At 41.6% G+C, this 20,445-nt stretch overlaps 7 protein-coding genes across 7 annotated transcripts; 3 read left to right on the plus strand and 4 right to left on the minus strand.

Moving 5' to 3' along the window:
• Window positions 1-267: 267 nt before the first annotated feature.
• PFICI_04169 (uncharacterized protein) lies at window positions 268-1,804 on the minus strand (the record flags this gene model as incomplete). Its single annotated transcript, XM_007832750.1, has 2 exons — window positions 268-1,332; window positions 1,388-1,804. 2 exons carry the CDS (start codon window positions 1,802-1,804, stop codon window positions 268-270), a joined length of 1,482 nt encoding a protein of 493 aa, XP_007830941.1.
• An 815-nt stretch (window positions 1,805-2,619) lies between these two features.
• Window positions 2,620-3,177, plus strand: PFICI_04170 (Adrenodoxin; the record flags this gene model as incomplete). Its single annotated transcript, XM_007832751.1, has 2 exons — window positions 2,620-2,768; window positions 2,832-3,177. 2 exons carry the CDS (start codon window positions 2,620-2,622, stop codon window positions 3,175-3,177), a joined length of 495 nt encoding a protein of 164 aa, XP_007830942.1.
• Window positions 3,178-3,457: 280 nt separating this feature from the next.
• PFICI_04171 (uncharacterized protein) lies at window positions 3,458-4,447 on the minus strand (the record flags this gene model as incomplete). Its single annotated transcript, XM_007832752.1, has 1 exon — window positions 3,458-4,447. The coding sequence occupies one exon, from the start codon at window positions 4,445-4,447 to the stop codon at window positions 3,458-3,460; it is 990 nt and encodes a 329-aa protein (XP_007830943.1).
• A 783-nt stretch (window positions 4,448-5,230) lies between these two features.
• PFICI_04172 (uncharacterized protein) lies at window positions 5,231-6,718 on the plus strand (the record flags this gene model as incomplete). The annotated part of the gene is made up of 1 exon (XM_007832753.1): window positions 5,231-6,718. The coding sequence occupies one exon, from the start codon at window positions 5,231-5,233 to the stop codon at window positions 6,716-6,718; it is 1,488 nt and encodes a 495-aa protein (XP_007830944.1).
• A 1,675-nt stretch (window positions 6,719-8,393) lies between these two features.
• PFICI_04173 (uncharacterized protein) lies at window positions 8,394-9,534 on the minus strand (the record flags this gene model as incomplete). The annotated part of the gene is made up of 4 exons (XM_007832754.1): window positions 8,394-8,441; window positions 8,493-8,547; window positions 8,625-9,238; window positions 9,292-9,534. 4 exons carry the CDS (start codon window positions 9,532-9,534, stop codon window positions 8,394-8,396), a joined length of 960 nt encoding a protein of 319 aa, XP_007830945.1.
• Window positions 9,535-10,219: 685 nt separating this feature from the next.
• PFICI_04174 (uncharacterized protein) lies at window positions 10,220-11,125 on the minus strand (the record flags this gene model as incomplete). The annotated part of the gene is made up of 1 exon (XM_007832755.1): window positions 10,220-11,125. The coding sequence occupies one exon, from the start codon at window positions 11,123-11,125 to the stop codon at window positions 10,220-10,222; it is 906 nt and encodes a 301-aa protein (XP_007830946.1).
• Window positions 11,126-14,078: 2,953 nt separating this feature from the next.
• On the plus strand, window positions 14,079-14,771 carry PFICI_04175 (uncharacterized protein; the record flags this gene model as incomplete). The annotated part of the gene is made up of 3 exons (XM_007832756.1): window positions 14,079-14,112; window positions 14,165-14,349; window positions 14,472-14,771. 3 exons carry the CDS (start codon window positions 14,079-14,081, stop codon window positions 14,769-14,771), a joined length of 519 nt encoding a protein of 172 aa, XP_007830947.1.
• Window positions 14,772-20,445: the final 5,674 nt, after the last annotated feature.

Consider the following 20,445-nt stretch of genomic DNA (forward strand, 5'->3'; position numbering starts at 1 on the left):
CAACAACAACAAAAAAAACGTATATATGCCGAAAGATGATACTGCGAGTACCAAGCATAGAGGTAATATTTATATATAATGTAAACCTGACTGGTCAAATCGTACAGGAAGAATGGGGATATCATGCCGTGACTCGTTATCGCTTCTACCATAGCGCAACCTAAACATAAATGTTATACGAAGGAGAGAGTAGCATCTCTAGAACCCAAGATGCTGCCCAATAGCATGCACTGAGCGTCATGCTCCAACACCAAATACATTGGTAGCTCAGAACTCGCCTTCACCACCACCGCCGACTACACCAGCAGTCCATAATCCGACAAGACCCCACCAGCTCACCTTCCATCCTCTCCATAGGCCTCCCACTCCTTGTCCCTTTTTGTATACGGTCTCGCCAATCTTTGCCTGCTTGCCTTTCTTGCTCCTAGTTGAGGCGGCCTTGACTGGGACCGGGACTGCATGCGATCCTTCCTCAGCGACAATAGTATACATGGTGCCGACGACACCGTTATAGGATCCTGGCTGTACAATAGTATCCAAGGTGCCCGTCTTTTCGAGAGCCCGGATATAAGCTGGTTGTGTGAAAATGGAGGCCTGACCACGGCGAAGAACTGTCTCTAGCGGTAGCTTCACAAACAAGGAAGCACACGAAGTGCAGAACTTGGCCACTGAGAAGGTGGTCGGTGAGAGTTCCTTATCTATAAGGAATTGAGAACGTAGAACAAGAGGTGTGGATAGAGTAAGGACCGGATGGACCAGCGAGTGGAGGATTGTCGGTGCAATAAGTGAGGATGGGCACAGCCATGAAGGAAGCGCGCGCAGTGTCGACATGGTTCGTCGTCGCCCGCTACTGGTAGACGACAAGACAAGTCTCGTGCGAACGATATCCAAAGGAGCCAGTGCGAGGCCAGTGGCGACGGCCGCGGCGGCCGCGACGCACAGCGACGCCCAGGGATATGGAGATGCAATGTCGACAAGCTTGTCCACATCATCCTTGACACCCAGATCTGGTACGTTGAAGAGTGCACTGAGAAGGCTTCGCGACCAGTTCTCCATCAGAGACTGCAGCACCGTGTAGAGAAAGGTTGCATTTGATCCCTTCCAGACACCCCAGGCACTTTCTTTGGACCATAGCTGTGCTATCACCTCTAATATCGAATCGGGCCGCTTGATGTTGAGTTGATGTGGTGGCAGCTCGGGTGCCCCAGCCGGCTTGGGCACATCCGTCGAGCTCATCGTCCGTTTCTGAGACCGGCTTGACGGAGTCGGTGTTTGGTAAGGTGCATTGGAAGTAAAATACGAGGGTTCGTCATCCGAGTCTGACTCTGGGTACTATTCAGGCACAATTAGAACATTGGGAGCCCGCGACAAATGCCATCTCACCTACCTGATCATACAATGATTCCCGTGGGCTTGTTATCTTTGGTCGAGAAGGTTGTAATGAAGAAACACCCGTCTCTGATAGCTCGAGGTCATCCTGCGTTCTGACTTGCAACACAGTCTTGGCGACCTCGAAGGGTTGGGCCATCAAGACACTCGTGTACTTCCATAGCAGCTCGTCGATGAGGTCCTTGACGCTCTGTATCGTTGAAGGCGACGGGTCGTTGACATAGTCCCTGTAGTCCAGATCTGGGAAGATGTCACGCGCTCTCGACGCGTACTTTGCGCTGCCGGCGCCAGAGGTTGCATTTGCATGTGAGAAAGGGTTCGGCTGCCCGGGCAATGACTCGGTTTGGTCTCCGATCGTGGGTGGAATATAGTACGGACGCAGCGGGTTGACGCCGCCTCTTGTAGATGAAGCCATATTGATGCTGCTCCTACCTGCCGTGATACGCCGTGATCATGCTGCAGTTGTTAAAATGGTGGGAGCAGACGGCAAAAAGATCAATTCGGGGTCGTGTTTTCGCCAGTGGTCAGCCCAGATTCTAGCAAAAAGCTCCTCAGTGGAGGCCATTTGCATGACGAAAATCAATGCGACCAATTTGCATTGATCCCTGTAATGAAAACCTGCGGTACTCGCCGCTAAACAACGACACCGGCGTTTTAGCGGAGACCCAAGCCACGACAACAAGCAGGTCCAGCGCGTCCAACCACTAAAAAACATGCAATTTTGGGTGACACGGCACCAGCCACAGCGAGCGCAAACTGCTTCCCTCAAGCTCCCAATCATCGGACCTCGGGGGCCCTTTCGGGGCGGCTTTTGGGCGGGCTAAGCCGTGATAGAGCTTTTGTTGGAACTTTTTTTTTTCAGTGTTTTGCAGCAGCATCATCACGGCGCAATCTAAGCAACATAGTAACAGCCTTGTTGCGCTTCTTGTTGGTTGCTTCACTTGCCTGTGCTGACCAATTACCTCACAAGAAATCGATTGTTGGTCACGTAGTCCTACAAACTGTTGCTTTGCGTTGCGAGCTCTGGAAATACAGGCAGGATACCAGGGTTTCTGTGTCACATCTTACACACGCCGACTCCAGAGTATAAAGACCGCTGCCAGGCTCGCTATCTGTTCCGGAACCTGCGCAAACGCCTTCAACTTACTCTCCGGTGGTTACGCCTATAACAAATCCGTTCACACAGTCGATATGGCGGCTTCGAGATTTATGGCGAGAAGTCTAAGGCAGATGAGCAGTGCCTTGCCACACATTAACAGCAAACTCTCACCACAAGCCGTCTCGCGAAGCACACGGTTATTAGATGCCCAGACCCGCACCTTTACCACTTCTCCCAAACGACTCCATGGCCACGTAACGCCTCCAAAGGCCGGCGAAGAGTGAGTCAATCATCTTGCCACATCATTCATGGGCCGGCAAACTAACTTTGTCGTCCTTACTAGGCTGTATATTACATTCATCGACAAGGAGAACCGCGAACACAAGATTGCAGTGAGCAAAGGTGACAACCTCTTGGATATAGCTCAAGCACACGACTTGGAGATGGAGGGAGCGTGTGGAGGATCCTGTGCTTGCAGTACGTGCCACGTTATCGTGCTGGATCAAGATCTCTACGACAAGATGCCCGAGCCCGAAGATGACGAAAATGACATGCTGGATCTTGCTTTTGGCTTGACAGAGACAAGCCGGCTTGGGTGCCAGGTCACTATGACCAAGGAGCTGGATGGCTTGAAGGTGAAGCTACCGAGTATGACGCGGAATCTCCAGGCTAGCGACTTCAACTCGTAGCCGATGTAGCCGACGAAGAAATGAGGATACACAATGCAATCACTCATGAGTGTACGATTTTATAATGGCCAGCTGCATCATGACCACGAGGTGGACGCCATCAAGAAAGACTTGTCAGACGGCAAGACTGAGCACTGCCTTTGCAGTGTTATGTATATTTAGAATATCACAACAGAAAGGACAAATATGAGCGATAGACTAGTCTCCGCATAATCAGGTCTCAAATCACTATCAAGACCCAATTGATTTTGCGCCATTCTTGTACATGGCGATTTCAATATCATGCCTCCTCGATCCCGCCCTTCTTTAGCTTTCCGCCGCCGTTGGCAATCAGGTCCAAGAATCCTTTCCGGCTCATCTCGCTAACCTTCTCCTTCCTACCTTCTACACCAGTAAAGCCATCTTTTCTAGCTTGTGCTTCAGCATCCATACCTGCTTGTTGTGCTCGCAAGAAGGCATTAAAAACCTCCTTTACACCCCTCGTCGCGGCTCTCCTAAGTTGTTTCTCCTTCTCCCTGATCTCTCCGGTGCTGACTTGGGGTTCGCCCGTGGTGTTGTCTCCCGACCCAGCAATCACATCCTTGACACGCCCCTTCTCCTTTGCGGCCAGCTTTTGCGCCCGCATTTGTTTGCGCGCCTTGGCTTCAAGCGCGGCATCAATGATCTCTTTGGATGCTTTCTGCGCATCGACTGATCGAGACAGGACAGGATCGGACCGGCGGGCAGTGGAGAGTTTGGTTCCCAAAATCTTCTGTAGTGAAGTTGCAAAGGCGGCCGGGTCGTTGCGTTTAGATTTCGACTTTCTGTTACCTCCCAATACTGACTCGTCGCCATTGTCTGAACCTTCTAAGTCAAAAGAGTCTCCGTCATCGTCCTCGTCGTCCTCGTCCGAGTTGCCATTATTCCCCTCACCCTCTGCGTCGTCATCGCTCGAAGAAGGCGCATCCTGTGCCAGTTTTCGTTTGCTTGCCTTTGGCAGGCTCTTCTTGGGCCTTCCCAGTTTGTCTCGTGCCGAATCCTCGTTTTCGGATGCTGAATCTGATTGAGAGTCGGCGTCAGAGCCTGAGAGGTCGCCAGCATCATCGACCACAACATCGAGCCCTCCTTCATCGTCAGAATCCATCAGGTTCACTGGCTTGAACGACGACTCGTCTTCCGATTCGCTTTGATAGACGGGCTGCTTCTTCTGCTTCTTGTTTGGCCTGGAGGCTTTCGATCGCGTCGAAGAATCATGATGTGAGCGTTTCTTGGTTGACTTCAAGGGAGCCATGGCGGCGGTAGAATCGCGTGACCGAAATCTGTGTGGTGTTTGTGTTTATGAGCGATTCTGCTGGTAGACGATGTTTGTTGGGTTGTTTGCGAATTCTCCAAAAATTTCATGGTCGAGGGGCCGATAAGCAGGGTGCCGGGATTCTTATCAGCAAAGTGCGCTATGTACCTAGTCCTGACTAGTATCTAAATGTACTATGTATTAGGCCAATTGAAGATTGATGCTCCGATTTACACGCAGTACTTCTCTGTACTGTGTACGTACAGAATACTCCGTTACACAAACATCTCGCAAGGTCCAGACTTGCGGACTCCTGGTCTAGCATGTGGCCTTGCATCGAATTGTACACTGTAAAGGTATCGTGTGCACATTACAAGGTGTGCCTGGCATATACAGTAGATGAAATTGGTTCACACACTGCCTTTGCGGCTATTGACCCCAGATTGCGGGAGAGCTCACTGCGATTCCACTGAGCCGAATTTCGACTCTTGGACTCCACCAGCCCGCCGACAAGCGAGGTTGGGCAAGAGGGGAATGTCGTACAATGCACAAAAAGCACATATATGTACGAACGTACTCTGTAGGAACGAATAGAAACGCGCTGCATGTTTGTCTGTGTTTTGTCCAAGTCAATCAGGAATCTGCATCCACACGTCCTAGACAATCGTGAATCAACGCTATCCCTTACTCACGCCAAGCAATTCCATCCGGTATCACTGCGAGATCAACTCACAGGAGCGCATCGCGGACTCCGTCTGGTAGTCAAGGTACAAGACTGCGAACATGTCTCCAGCTTTGGTTGCTCGGGCGCTTTCGGGTTTCCGGTCTACCCTCAGAACACCTAGAGGCGGCAATGGGCTGCAACGTGTAACAGTCATCAATCGCACAACTCCATCATTCATGAGATTGAGTACGGCTGGAACACCTCAGGATACGACCCCTCAACGCCGTCCTTCTAGCACAGACAGAAGCCAGAACAAAGCCGATACACTGGCCCTACCAGGCAACGGGGGGCGGATCCGCAAATACAGCAGCATAATCAAAGATCCAGACGCCTGGTCGGTGGTCTCGGGGCTTGAGTCTAATTCACCTATCACGCTTTCAAACCCGGCAAGACCCAAGCCCCTTGTCCTCAATCTTCACGCTCTCCGGGATGCTTGCGCATGCGATAAGTGTGTGGATCCCCATTCAGGCCAGAAGAATTTTGGCACCACAGATATCCCTGAGGAGCTATCAGTGCTGAGCTCTAGGCGATTGGAGGATGCCTCTCTGGAGGTGGTGTGGGAAAACGATTTCATCACGTCCGAACACCACAGATCCGTCTTTCCTGCCGAGCAGGTCAGAGAATGGGGTTTTCCCCAAACTGCCGTGTCTCACAAACGCACCTTGCCACACGCTCGGCTGTGGGATAGTGAAAGTTTTGCCGCCACTCCTTCAAGAGTTCAATACGACGATTGGATGTCGGACGGCAGCAGATACCACGAAGCAGTGGCACAGCTTCACAATTACGGCCTTGTTTTCATTGATGGCGTTCCCAAGTCTGAGGAGTCTGTAGTTGGCATTGCTACGCGGATTGGGCACGTGATGGAAACCTTTTATGGACGAACTTGGGATGTCCGCTCCAAGCCACAAGCCGAAAACGTTGCCTACACAAACACTTTCTTGGGCCTTCATCAAGATCTCCTTTACACTGCTGATCCTCCCCGTGTACAATTTCTTCATTGTCTTGAGAACTCTTGCGAAGGCGGCGAATCCATATTCAGTGACTCGCTCCGTGCAGCCAAGCTAATGGAGCTCGGTCCCAGCCATCTGTTTGACGCTCTGCAAAAGAGAAAGCTTGTTTACCATTACAACAAAGACGGCCATTTCTACGAGAAACGTCGCCCAGTCTTGGATCGATTTGGCTACAAGGTGTACTGGAGCCCCCCATTTCAATCACCCCATCAAAGTATGGGTGGACATGAATTCATCACCACATGGGTCGAGGCTGCCAAGATGTTTCGGCAATTCTTGGAGGATGAAAAGTGGTTATACGAACATAAACTCGAGCCGGGCCAGTGCGTGATCTTTGACAACTTAAGAGTAATGCACGGGAGGCGGCGATTCGACACCAGTGCCGGTAGTCGATGGCTGAAGGGGACATATGTCTCCAGTGATGAGTGGAAGAGCAAGAGGATGACTCTCGCCAAGGAGATTACGGAAGTCAATGGTGAAAACAATCCGACTCCAAGGAAGCAAGCCAGGAGGCTTAAGGCCAAACATCATATCTGAGCATCCAGCTACCTGGCACATGTTAAACCTGATATGGGCAGCACTTGTCGACGGGAACGACAAACTACTGCAGTAGCCACAACAATAGAAGCCGAATTTGCTGCACAACAGCTCCTGGATAGACCGTTCTTTCAAATCGGGGCTGTTACTATTCCCCGCTGCATGTTTTTCAAAACACAAGTGCCTACCTGTATTGAAACTTTGCTTTCGAATCGGTGCTCTTTTTTTTTTCCCCTACACGATTGTAGTTCAGAGCACCTGTACATTCATCAAAAGATACTACCAACCAGCAAGTATGCAAAGCCATGGCTAGGTACTCTTGCATACCCTATGCTTTATGGGGACGACTGGAAGCTATTCAAAAACTCTCGTTCGCTAAGAAAAGCTACTCTAGAGAGGCATCAGCTCTATGAGAATTGAAGGTATCAGTCAACCGCTTCCGCGACCGTCATTCTTTCCTCAACCGTCTCCAAGCACCTCTTGAACCGACAAACCTACGGGAAACCCAAAACCACGACTATGGACAAGAGAGTTCGTGAGTGTCGCTTGAGTTGCTTCCATATCAATTCCATATAGTCTTTCCCCAAGCTCGCGGCTGGTATCCCCCAGCTCAGCGATGATGCTTGTCGAGGTTGCATATTCGATAACCATTCGTTGCAATGGTGCTCAAGGGCAGACACCATCCACTGACGAGGATAATGAAGATGCGCCTTCGACATTTAGAAACACGCACAGATTTATAATATTGTCTTGCTCAACAATGTTAACAAATAAATGTGCGATCCTGTTCCTCGGCAATCCTTTTCCTCGCATCTTTCCGCTCTGAATGCGATCGAGAAGCCACAGGCCTTCGCCAGGCACAAGCCGTGGTTCTGTAGTGCGAGGAACACAATTTGCACAACCGAGGCAGTCGCTGAACACAATGCACTCGCTAACCATTTTTTCGATTTACGTGCGAGATGACTGAAACAAAAGTCGATAAAATTTTCCACCACAATATACCCCGGTCCCGTATAAGATGTAAATTCGGAATTGGAGGGATGCGCAAGATGGTCGGGTTTGTTCTCAAAAGACGCTACTGTCGGGCGTATTGGTTTGCCTACATCGTCGTCTTTTGGTTGGCTGCGCCAGGTATCAACCTTGAAGTTTGCAAACGGCTCGTCGGCAAGCTCTAGGACGTGAGTAGATGCGTCAAAGAACGCGCGGGACAAAATCAATGTTCCGGTAGAACGAAGTTTGACACAAGAGCTAAGAATGTGATAGATCAAGAAAGATATTCACATGATATTTAGCGTCTTGAATTTCTCCTTGCACCACGCAGCATTTCTGATAAGACAAGAAATAATGATTTTTTGCGCTTTCCAAGGCCGTAACAATAAGTAGACACGATCCTTATTATTATCAGAAAAGAAAACTGGGTCAAGAAACCAAGTCTTTGGCAGATACGAGATGAAACATTTTGCATCAATGGCCACATGCAAGGGATGGAGCAAACAGATCAGATGAACCTGGCCGTAAAGTACAGTGATACTGGCATTGTAATTGCATACTCTGGGTAAAAGCGCGTCACACTCTTACTATAACACTAGTTGCACTACAGTGAGGTACTAGGTATCAGTTGGTATACTCTTGATCGTGGCGACCTCAAGTCTCGGGCATATCCTCTTTATTCGCTCTAGGCACACTGATAGTAATAGTCGCTCAGTACGGTACACGTTCCTTGCTGTAAATGGTTAGATTGAATCTTCAGAAAACAGCAATGTGAGTGACTTACGTAGCAATTTGTACATCCCGTGTAATCAATGCCTCCACATTGACCATACAGTGCACTGTCAATTCAAAGTCAGCGGTTATTCTCTCGGAATAATTCAAATGGATGTCGGGTAGAAATGAGGGCCAAGCGTACACAGTACATCCATCGGAGCCGCCGCCAGTCGATGAAGGAAGAGTCACACTTGTCGCGGTGCCTGATGCTCCCGCCCCAGCGGTACACGTCGTCTCACAGCCCTCACACGCAGCTCCAGCGCTCTTTGTCGATCCGCCAGAATAGACTGTTGGACCAGGTGCAATATAAGTCGTCATGGCAGCGTGAATATCCACCAAAATACCTGGGTCGCTGGCTGCGTAGGCGCCGGGGAAGCTGATGGTAGATGGGGAAGCAGATCCCGACCCAGTAATGGTGAGCTGTATACACGACATGTAAAACTGTGCTCCACCACTGCTTGAAGCTGTATGGAGTGCCAAAGCCTCGGCTCTGAGTAGATAGTCGCCGGCTTTGATGTCTGTAGGAATCTTCACATCTAGTCTGCCGCAGCATGTATTAATGTCCTTTGTGCCCCAGTAATCATCATCGCCGGACGAGCCACTCGGGTTCTTGGCCCAGGTATCTGCGAAGATCTTGAACCAGCCGTCAGATCCATCGGCCGTGGAAGAGTCGTCCACAGCGCTGAGGTATGCTTGCACAGGGCCATAGTGAGCTCCACCGATTGCTTCCGTGGTACAGGTACGATCACCGGGTTGCTAATGTGTGTCAGCATTATGAAACGTTTCGAGAGAAGTTCTCGTGCTCCCACCTGGTGAATTTCGATGGTTACTGTATCTCCAGCTGCGACAGCACACTTGTAGGATACCGGCGAGGTCCCTGCATTGCAGCGGATATCGTTGGACGTGACGTCCGTAACTGGACTGTTGGATAGCGGCAACCTAATGCACTGAGCACCATAGTCCACACCATTGATCCAAAAGTCTTGGAAAGTGGCGTGGGCAGCAACCTGTTGGGCTGCAAGTGCAGCAATGGCAACGAGCACAGATTGCATCTTGAAGAAATGGTATATGCAGAGTAGGTGAAGAAACAACCTGGAGCTGATGAAGCGTGGATAGACTGTGCTGATCATACATATAATTTTGCCCCTTTGAGTTGTTATAATAACGACTCACGGCATGGCCATTTCGGAACCTGCTGCCTGCATGCCGCAGTCTCGAGAACATCTGTTGACTTGTCTTGGCAAACGGTTGCACTACATCCGTGGTGAAGGGTCAGCCCCCCCGGACGACTAGTCAGCATGATTCGATGTTAACCAGGTTTGAACGCACACTTCAACAAATCATATACAAACAAAACATTGGGCCATGAGTGTGATTGGTGGAATAGTCGTCAGTATATTGTGGGGATAATATATCGCGGCTCAGCTCAATTTGGAACCGTCCTTGGCATCGCCTGTTTGGGCAAGGCGACCATCAATTGCAACCTTCATGTGCCGAGAATGAAACAAAACAGAGCTCTTGAATTATGACAGGTAAGCTGAGGCTTGCCATCCGAGTGTTATTAATATTGCAAATACAATCTCGCTATGCCTCCGAGACCGAGAACCGATATATTCAGAATGGTGTATACCGCAAGAACCTTGTGGGGATGTCGCTACCAACCAACGCCTTTTCCCAAGTATTTTGTTGCCAGAAGTAAAGGTTAATAGAAAATTAGAATTATATACAGTATGTTCACTACATTGCCACAAATATGCCGGCCATGCCGGCAGCAATGCCAGCCATTGCTATGCCGGTGCATCTTGGAGCTGGTGCTGCTGCGACGGTACGATTCGGTGTCGTAGCAGTGGCGAGTGCTTGTATGCTCGATACAGCGCTGTGCCAAGCACTGTTGTAGTCCAGGACCTCGGTTTGTAAGGCAGCAGGAACTTGATCTTGGTACCAGGCATTTGTGGTGATGGCACCCCAGCCCCAAGCAGAACTCTCCACCGAGGCTGACACTTGGTTACCCGCCTTGTCAGCGGCACTCTGAATGGCCGAGATGATGGATTGGTAGTCTGATTGTTGAATGAATGACCGATCGACACTGTATATGGCCGAAGCCAGCATTGTATAGTACTCTCCCGTTGCCCAGGTGGGCTGAGGTGCACCGGTTGGAAACGCATACGAAAGGTAGGAACTTGCGTCTGTCGATATAGGAAGTGTCGTTGTCGTAGGCGTCGTTGGGCTTGTTGTAGCAGTAGTGATGGACGATGTAGTGGAAGTCGTACTGAATGTGCTTGCACTGCTAGTTGTGCTGCTTATAGTAGTGACGCTGTCCGTATCGATGGAGCTGCTGGCCACTACGGAACTGAACGTGGTACTACTAGTTCCAGATATTGTCTCTGTGCTAGTAGTTGCATATGAAGTAATTATCAAGGAGGTATCGCCATTAGCGTCCGTTGAGGTTATTGTAGATGTAATCTCCGTGACTGCCGTTGCTGTAAATGTTGACGAGCCGGCATAGGCAGTTTCGAGTGAAAGGCTTGTCGACGTATCCGAATCCGTTGCACCCGTTCCTTCGCTAGCACTCGATGTTGTCGATTGAGCCACCGTGGCTGATATGCCACACAGCACCGAGGCATACAAGTATACAGCCTTCATTGTGAAATTGATGCGTTGGCGAGAGATGAAAGATTAAAACTGAAGAATCGCTCGAGTGGCCGAAATATGGGTCTGCGGCGTATTGAAAAAGAAAGACAAATGCTCTGGCTGAGGTCATGTCCATGCACGTCGTTTATATCATAAAGTATAATGCCCTTTGCCCTTTTCCCTGCCGGCCTTGTGATGGGGATCCGGATTATGGCGGTTTGAAGCCACTACTCCTCTTGCGCTTGTCGCATTGGTTACTATGTCCAATCAGACTCGACTACCGCACCCAATAGAGCAACTGCCAGCCGCAAGGGATGGAAAATTTGGGGGTTAACGGATCAAAGCTTAGGTCGGAAGGGGGTTAGTGATTGCTGCGATGCGGAAGCACGGGTTGCGTTTACTTTTGTCGAAACGTGCCGGTGCGCAAGTAATCTGCACTAACAGTTGAACAGACTGGGTTTCAGTTGAGGCTTGGGTAAAGATGACACAAATCGTGCTTACTTGCAAGCCCGAGCAGTGCCGCCTTTTTGCAGATGGGGTAGTATGTAACTCGGGTCCCAATTTGCAGTCTATTCCAGTCATCTATAATGCTATATGTGAGGAGCCGGGTATTCCTGGGTATCTAGTGTTGAACAGCTCAGATTTTGTGGTGATTTACTTGGAGCCCATAGACTATTTCAAGATACCACTAAAGGGGAACGGTATCATTAACACAAAGTTGCTTGGGCATTTTGTGCAAACACATCATCCCGGAGAGCGGAGTGCAATGCCAGAGAACTTTGTCTAATGCTGTCATGATATATTTTTGGTAAGGAGTTCTGATTTTAGATTGAACCTTGTTTGGACTCACCAACTAGACAGGTGCTGCAGTTGCCATAAGCTTTGTCGATGGCGGCAGCGGCCCTAATCCCCGGCCGACCAGCCTTCAGAGTAGAATCACATTACCTGGATTGTTCCCGAAAGAGCATCGAGCAGTTTGACGGCCTTGCTGAGCTTAGTTCAAGGACTTGAAGAAAAGGTTCATGTATGTTCTTGATCTGCTGGTCAGCTCCCACCTTCTGCAGGTAGATAGGCTTTAGTAGGCTGTAGGCACGTACGGAAGTACCCTTGATAATCGTTCATTCCGAGCACGCCGTTGACATGTGGCTTGGGACGTTATGAAAATAGAACTGAGGTATCACTGCGGTTTTCTGGTTTGCCACGTTGTATAATCCTCGCTATAATGCTTGAGTAGGTATCTAAAAAATTTTCAATATTAAAAAACAGTAGGTGATGACACTCGAAGGTATCTAATGTTGTGCGTTCTTTGTTTCTTTTCTTCTAAGGGGTGGGGGGTTTGAAAGTATATAATCCAGGCCCTGAATATTATTCATTCAGCACTTGCTTGCGTGACTATGGTTTTTAATGTCTCGACGATGCAATAATGCTGTGGCTGGTTATTGACGTATGCTTATCGCGGAACCTAGGATTAGGTTGCAAGGCGCAGGCGCAGGAAAAATCCCCGAAACATTTAAAAGGAGAAATGCACTGCGATGATTTTCGAAGGCTTAGGATGAATTCGCAAAGCAGTGATCGATGGCGAGTAATTATTTGGTTTTGCAATTTTTTATTTAGCATAAATAATAGAAATAAGCGTAAATAATACTTATTACCTAGGTGTTTTGTGGAGTAAACATATTAATTAGGCAGGTTTAATATTTGAAATTTAATAAGAAAGAAATTATCGCCAGCTCCGCGCAATTAAATTAAATAACAGGCTGCCAATATCTTTATTTCTTGAGCAGCTGTAATATACTACTTACTACCTTGGAATTAAAATGCACCCGTATTTTGCGACTTAGCGATATGCTGTAATTGGTTATGGTGGCGGCAGTGCGGCTTATAGTGGCTCGGGCGGCTCAGCTGCATCAACCGTTTCAGACAACTAGAAAGGGAACAATATGCGACAGACTCACGACAAGAGATGTTTTCCACCCTGGTCAAATACCCAAGCACGATAATCCTGTGCGCCCACCACTTTTTTTTGAATGCAATTTTGCTAAAGAAGATCATGGAGATCATCTTATGCTTTATTGCGTTTCCTATGCCTCCCTCTCCTTGAAACAATGCCCTTTAGCAGCAAGGAGGTTGACTAATGGATTTGCTTTATGAAAATCATCCCAATCTCTTCAGTCAATCTGATTGTTTGTTTGACGATTGAATTTGAGATGCTGAATATGCACGCTTATTCGGTAGGCATGGCGATAAATCGAACCGGATGATTATTCCCCGTCATGGAAACAAATTAGCTGAAGATGCTTTTCATCCCTTTTACGGCCTCGCAAAGCCGCTGAGACTGCATCCCTACATAGTCATCGCTCTTTTACATGCGCATCGTTCCGGAGTAATGCCTATAACCACGTCTGCAACATTCCTTTCGGTGGAGGATCTCGTAACACTCTGCCAAGTCCGAATTTAAAAGACAAATTCGTTTATATACGTAGATCCTGTAGGCTCAAGTCAAACTTTAAGGATGATTGGTTTTTATCCCCCTTATTCGTCTGAAGGAATAAATGTCCAAACGATTGACAAAGATCTCCCGTCCTAAAAAATCTTCCCGCGGTATAATCCACAGCTTATACTACATCGAAACACCGTGCAATCCTTGCTGCATGAGGCACACTGCAAAGTCCGGGGTTGACGGATCTTCACAGACAGGCGTCATCTCAAACATTGGCGTAACGGATGCCACTAACTCAGCCTCACGGGTTTATGGTCACAGGAATCAAGGGGCCGGCAGCTTTAAAATGGACAGCAAGTGGCAATTCGTAGAATATAAAATCACTTTGATGGTCTCTCGCCTTTACACGAATGCAGAGACAAACGATCCGGCATCAATCAACATAATCAATTTCCCTTTTATACACAACTCAACGTTTAATCATTTATATTTCACGTGCTTTTTTTAAATAACAAATTTGTGAAAATGGTCAGAATTGCTTACTCTGTGGCGTTGTACTGTAAGTATTCTCCACCAACAATCAACTCTATTCCGTCTTACAAGTGGTACAGTTGCGGTCTCGGTCCTGGCCAGTCCAGTGACACCTGACCCCGCGGGCGTCAAGAATATCGGAAACGCTGCCGGCCAGCAGTTCATTGGCGGCGAGTGCCTGAGCTCGGCGGATTGCGCCTCTACGTGCTGCGCTTTCAACGACAATGGCGGAGGCGTCTGTTCGGGAGTTGGAGCCCAATTCCAGGTAGGTGCCGACTGGGAACATGTAGCAATTTTGTCAAAGTTCATGCCTCGCGGAATTTTTCTTCACCCCAACATATCTGGGATACTTGCTTCGAATGGAATACTAACGTTGATGCTCAACAGGCCGGAAAGTCAGGCTGTGGGTTCGGAGATGGCGGTGCGAGTCCTGCTGCTGCGTCGTCTGTAGCAGCCCCGGCAGCAACGGCTGTCGCAAGCTCCGGTGCAACGACCATTGATTCTTCGGCTCCAGGTGCTCAGAATGTTGGTCTGGGCAATGGACAGCAATTCATTACTGGGCAGTGCCTCTCGGACGCCGATTGTGCGTCAGGTTGCTGTGCAAACCCAAAGGGCGTATGTTCTGCAGTGGCCGTTGCCTTTGATAGTGGCAAGCAAGGATGTGGCTTTGTCGGCACGGCTGCCTAGGTGACCTTCATACACAATACCCTTTTATTATTCGTGGCGAAGCATGATTCGAGGTGGATCGAATTAGGTTTTCATGAACTGGATTTCAGAAGCATTAAAGGTATAGCAGGACGGGCCTCTAGCTGGTTATTTGGGCGTTGGATAGAACGGACCATGGCATCATATATTTAATATCACACTTCTAGAAGTGGCTCCGTGGAAAGCGTTATACTGTGTAATGGGCTCACTAAGTGCGTGCAGTCACGCAGTTATGGCCAGATATAGTTTATAAATTAGCTTAAGTAAAAAGAAGCTATTTCTTATACGCAAATTTTATCGTAATTTATTTAGGCACCGGATTAACTATATATCCGGTGCCGAAAATCGGGTGCACCTGTAATATTACCTTTTTTCCGGGCTTTTCGGGAAATTAAACCCTAGATTTTTAAAAACTCCCCTTTTAATTATTAAGCTATAATAGCCGTTTATGCCCTAATTGCTTTACGCAACGCTTTTTTTTTATAATTTTTATTATAAAACCCGAGATTTTTTTTAGCTATAATACGTTTTTTATTATAAATAAAAAATTTAAAATATAGGGTTTTTAATAATTATTAATAAGCCGTTATTTTTTTAATATAAAGAAAAAAACGCTATCCGGGTATATTTAAAATATTAAAGCTTTTATTAAAAAGTATTTAGTTAATTAATTTAATATTAAAAAGCGCGTAACTAGCTATTTTGTATAGCCGGTATTTTTTTTTAAATAAATAAAAAGATTCCTAATACCTTTTTCGAATAAAAACGGGAAAATATAAATAAATTAAAAATTTAATCCTAAATTCCGACGGAAGGCAAAAGTATTTTATTAATTAAATTTTCGAATTTTTTCTTTTTAGCTAGCTTTTTTTTTAAAGCTTTTGCTAATTATTTATTTTTAATTGCTTTAATAATAGCTTTTTATTTTTTTTTTATTAGGGGCCCTATTTTGGCCTTTTTTTTTATTTATTCCGTTATTTACGCCGAATCGGGCTTTAAAATTATTTAAGGCTTATATATTATCGAATACGGTTCGGGCTTGCTAAATAGGTTTTATATAATTTTATTATTTTATTAATAATTTCTATTCGAATTTTTATTTTACAAAATATTACTCCGCACGGAAAATCCTTTTAACGATTTATTTTTTTTATAAAAGTTCTTTATCGAATATTAGGAGCGGCTATTAATTTTCGCTTTTTTATAACGGTAAAGGATTTTCGTTTATTTTCCGTAATAAATTTATATAAAATCGTAATTAAATTTTATTAAATACGTTTAGCTTAATTATTTATAAGCTAATAATTTTGCTAATTTTATATTTTATATTAATTTAGGATAATTTTTTAAATATTTATAATATTTTTAAATTTTTAAGCTTAAATTATATTAAATTTTTAGTTTTAAATCGTTTTTATAGCTTTTTATTTTTATTCGCCGTATTTTTTATTTTTTATTATATAGCTGCTATTATAGCTTAAGCCAGGTTTTAGCCTTTTTTTTATCGGTTTATAAATTTTTTAGCTTATTTTTTACCTATTTTTTATAAAAGCTTTTATAACGGGAATATTTGCTTTATAAATTCGGCGTAATACCTATAAATTAAAAAAAAAGGATTAGCGCCGATCGAAATATTACGGTTATTAATAATAAATATAATAAAAAAGAGAAATTCGGGCTAATTATATTAGGCATACGAAATAAAAGCTTTAAAATATAATTAAATTTTTTAATTTATACGCTTAATTAAACCGTTAATTTTTAGGTAAAAGGCTATAAATAACTTTTTTTTAATATTTACGATTTTATATAAATAAGCCTAAAAATCGCTTATTTAATTCGATTTTTTATTAGAAATAATAGCTCGAAAAAACTTATAAAACTTTTAATAATAATTAATAAAACGCCGGGCGTAATTAGGCGCTTTTATAATATTTATATTTTTTATTATAATTATTTTTATTAGGCGATTTACGATTATTATTATAAAATAAAGGTTTTTTTTTTTTCGCAAAAAGCTCCGTTATAAAATCGATAAAAAATTCCGAATAAAACCGGTTTAATATAAGGAAAAGGGTTAAAAGGCCGTTTTTTTTCTTGCGCTAAATTTTAAAGTGCTTATAAATATCGCAATTAATATAAAATCTCCGTATTGCTTTAAATATTTTCGGCTAATAAAAATGCTTTAATATTATTGCAAAAATATTATCCTTTTTTAAATAGCCGGTAATAAATAAATCGTAAATTTTTTATATAAATACAATTTAAAAAGGTTTTTAATCTAAAATAAGCAATTTTTTTCGGAATAAAAAAGCGCTTTTAGGGTTTAGTTTATATTCCGCGATTAATATCCTAATATTATATTTTTTTTTAAATAACCCGGGCGGAAATATACGCGCTTTTAATTATATTATAAAATATAAATTAATAAAATTAATATTTTATATTATAGCTTTATTTTAAAATAATTATAGTTTAGCTTTAAAAAATAAATTTTTATTTTCGGAGATTCGATAGCTTCGTTTTACGCTTAGTAATTTTCGTTTTATAGGTTTAAAATATAAAGGTATTATATAAATTAATACTTAAATATATTTAATATTTTCGGAAAATATAATAATAAATAGGAGCTATTCGTTTTTAACGAGTTATAAACGGCGAAATTCTAATTTCGGGTTATCGATCCTTTTAGGGAAATCCTGCTTTAAACGGTTAAAAGCATTAGGTTTACCGCTTTTCCTTTTTACGCGGAATTATAATTAAAAATTAAACTTAAATAAAATTAAAAATTATCGAGCTTATTTTTTAATTAAATTTCTTTTAATAATAAAATATTATAAATTTTTATAATCCGTAAAGATTTTAAAAGGTTTAGCTAAGCTTTTTAGTTCTTTTTTTTATTTTTTTAAATAACGGATTATCGTAAATAGCTTTTTATTATAAATTTCGTAATTAATTTCGGCTAAATTTAATCGTTTAAAAAGGAAAGCTATAAAACGTAATTTTCCCTTATTATTAATTTATAAAAAGGTTTTTTTTAAGGCTTAATTAAAATAATCGCATTTAATTACTATTTTACGCTTTTCGTTTTATATCGCTAAAATAAATATAATAATAAAAAGCTTTTTAAAAGTTTCGAAGCTATATTTTTTAGTTAATTTTTATTTTTAAAATGCTGATTTTTTAAATAAGGCTAATAAAAATCCTATAACGTCGCTAAATTAAGGGATAAACTTTTTATAAAAATTCGCAAAGCTTATAAAACTGCGAATTCCTTTTACGTTAATAAAAGCCTTTTATTTTTTAATAACCTTTACCTTTTTAAGATTAATTTTAATTTTTTTTCCGGTATAAATAATAAATTTTAAATATTTAATTTAAATAATAGCGAATTTATATTTTTTAAAATCGAGGCGGAACCCAGCCTTATTTAATTTAGTAAAAATTTTATTTACCTTTAATATATAATTTGCGTAATCGCCGTTAAAATAAATTAAAACGTCGTCTAAATAAGCAAAGTAAAAATCGTCTAGGTATTTTCGTAATATAATATTAATAAATTTTTAAAAAATAGCTAGGGCTCCCGTTAATCCGAAAGGCATTACTAGCTATTCAAATAAGCTAAAACGAATACGAAAAGCGGTTTTCTATTTATTTTTTTTAATCCTTATTTTATAAAAAGCGGCCTTAATATTAACTTTAATAAATTATTTAACTTTTAAAAAAAAGCGCAAAATTTCCCTAATAAAAGGAAAAAAATAGCGGTCTTTTTTTATAATAGCGTTTAAGGCTCGGTAATTTACGTAAAAACGAAAACCTCCTCCGGGTTTTTTTATAAAAAGTATAAGGGCTTTTCCGAAAGAATTATTAGCCTTAATCCAATTTTTATTTAGGTAATTAGTAAATATTTTCCTAAAAACAAATAATTTATCTTTAAATATACCGTATAAAAGGCCTTATAAAATTTCCCGAATTTTACCTTATTTATCCTTAAATAAAGTAATCGTATAGTTTATTTTAAATCGATAAAATAAAAGCTCCGCTTACTTGTTATTTATAAATAAAGGAGTATAGTATTTAAGCTAAAAAGGTAATATATCGGTTATTTCGGAAAAAGTCGTTTTTCTTTTAATTTTTAGCGCTTAATTAATATTTGCTATTATAACGGCAAAAATTTAGGTAGTTTTAATTATTTTTTTAAAGTTTTTGCGCGCTTTACGCATTTTTATTACGTAAATAGCACTTATAATTATTTATATATTTTTTACGTATTGCGTCCTATTTTTTATTAATTTGGGTGCTTTATTTTTATATTAGCCTTTTTTACGGATAAAAAAAACCGTGCCTTTTAGTATTAAATTTAAATGCTTTTTTCCTAAATAAATATATTACGTTATTATTTTTTATTTAAGGTTTTCCTAATATAATATTATAAGCTAGGTTAGGAACGACGTACTTTATTATTTTTTTTTATCCGTTAATATTTATTTAGCAAATGGCGATTTTTCGAATATATCGATATTTTTTATTATTATTAGCGAGCCGGAATTTTTTATTTTAGATTTAAATGCGTTTAAATTTTTTTTAATTATAAAAAACTTATTAAAAGCAAAATAATAAAAGCATTTATTATCGATAAACGCGTTATAATAAAATAAATTATTAACGAGTATATTTATTAAAAAAAAGGTGGTATATATATTATTTAAGATATTTAAAGTAATAATTATAGGTTTTTTTTTAAGTCTTTAAAGGCGATTTTCCTTAAAGCTTAAGCATTTTCTAACGGTTTTTTATTTTCTTTAAAGTCCGAAATAACCTCGGCGTGGCTAATTCGGAAATTAAAGTTAATAAAAAGGCTATAAATAATATATTTTTAATAAAAATATTTAAATTATTTATATTTAAAATATAATTTTTTTTTTCGGAAAAACTAAATTTTTTGCTTATTACGCTAAAAAGCTTAAGGTTTTTATTTATTCCCCGACGCCTTTTTGCCTATTTATATTACGTTTATAATATTAATAACGGTAATAATAAATTATTATAAATCGAATTTATTAATTTTTTTATAATAATATTTTTTTTAGCGTTTATTCGATTCCGTAAGGTTTCCCGAAAAAAAATAAAATAAAACGAAATAGCTCCGGCTTTTTTTAAAAACTAAATCTTTATATTTTTAGCTTTTTTACGCTTATTTTTTTATAAGGCATTTAGGCGATTAGCTATTTTTTTAATTATATTTAATTATTAATCGTAATTATTATTAAGCAAATCGAAAATAATTAAGCGGTTTTTTAAATTTTAATTAATAGCGGAATTAAAAATAATAATTTTAATTATGTTTACTTAATTTAATTTTTTATTAAAACCGAACTAATATTTAAAATCGTTTAAAAAATCGGAAAATTTTTAATTTTTTTTTTATTTTATCCGAATTAAGCGATTACCTGCGATTTATTTAGCTTTTTTATCGATAAATTAGTTTTCGATTTTTTTAAAAAACGTTTCTTATTTAAGCTATTTAAAATTAATATTAATAAACTATTACGCTACGCGAAAGCGCTTATTTTTTAAAAAGGCTATTATAAAATTAAGGCAAATAAGCTATTTATTGCCTAATAAGTAACGGTCCCTTATTATTTTTATTTTCGCT

The sequence above is a fragment of the Pestalotiopsis fici genome (assembly GCF_000516985.1).
Source record: "Pestalotiopsis fici W106-1 unplaced genomic scaffold PFICI_Scf_2, whole genome shotgun sequence".
In the NCBI taxonomy this organism is placed as follows: Eukaryota; Fungi; Ascomycota; class Sordariomycetes; order Amphisphaeriales; family Sporocadaceae; genus Pestalotiopsis; species Pestalotiopsis fici.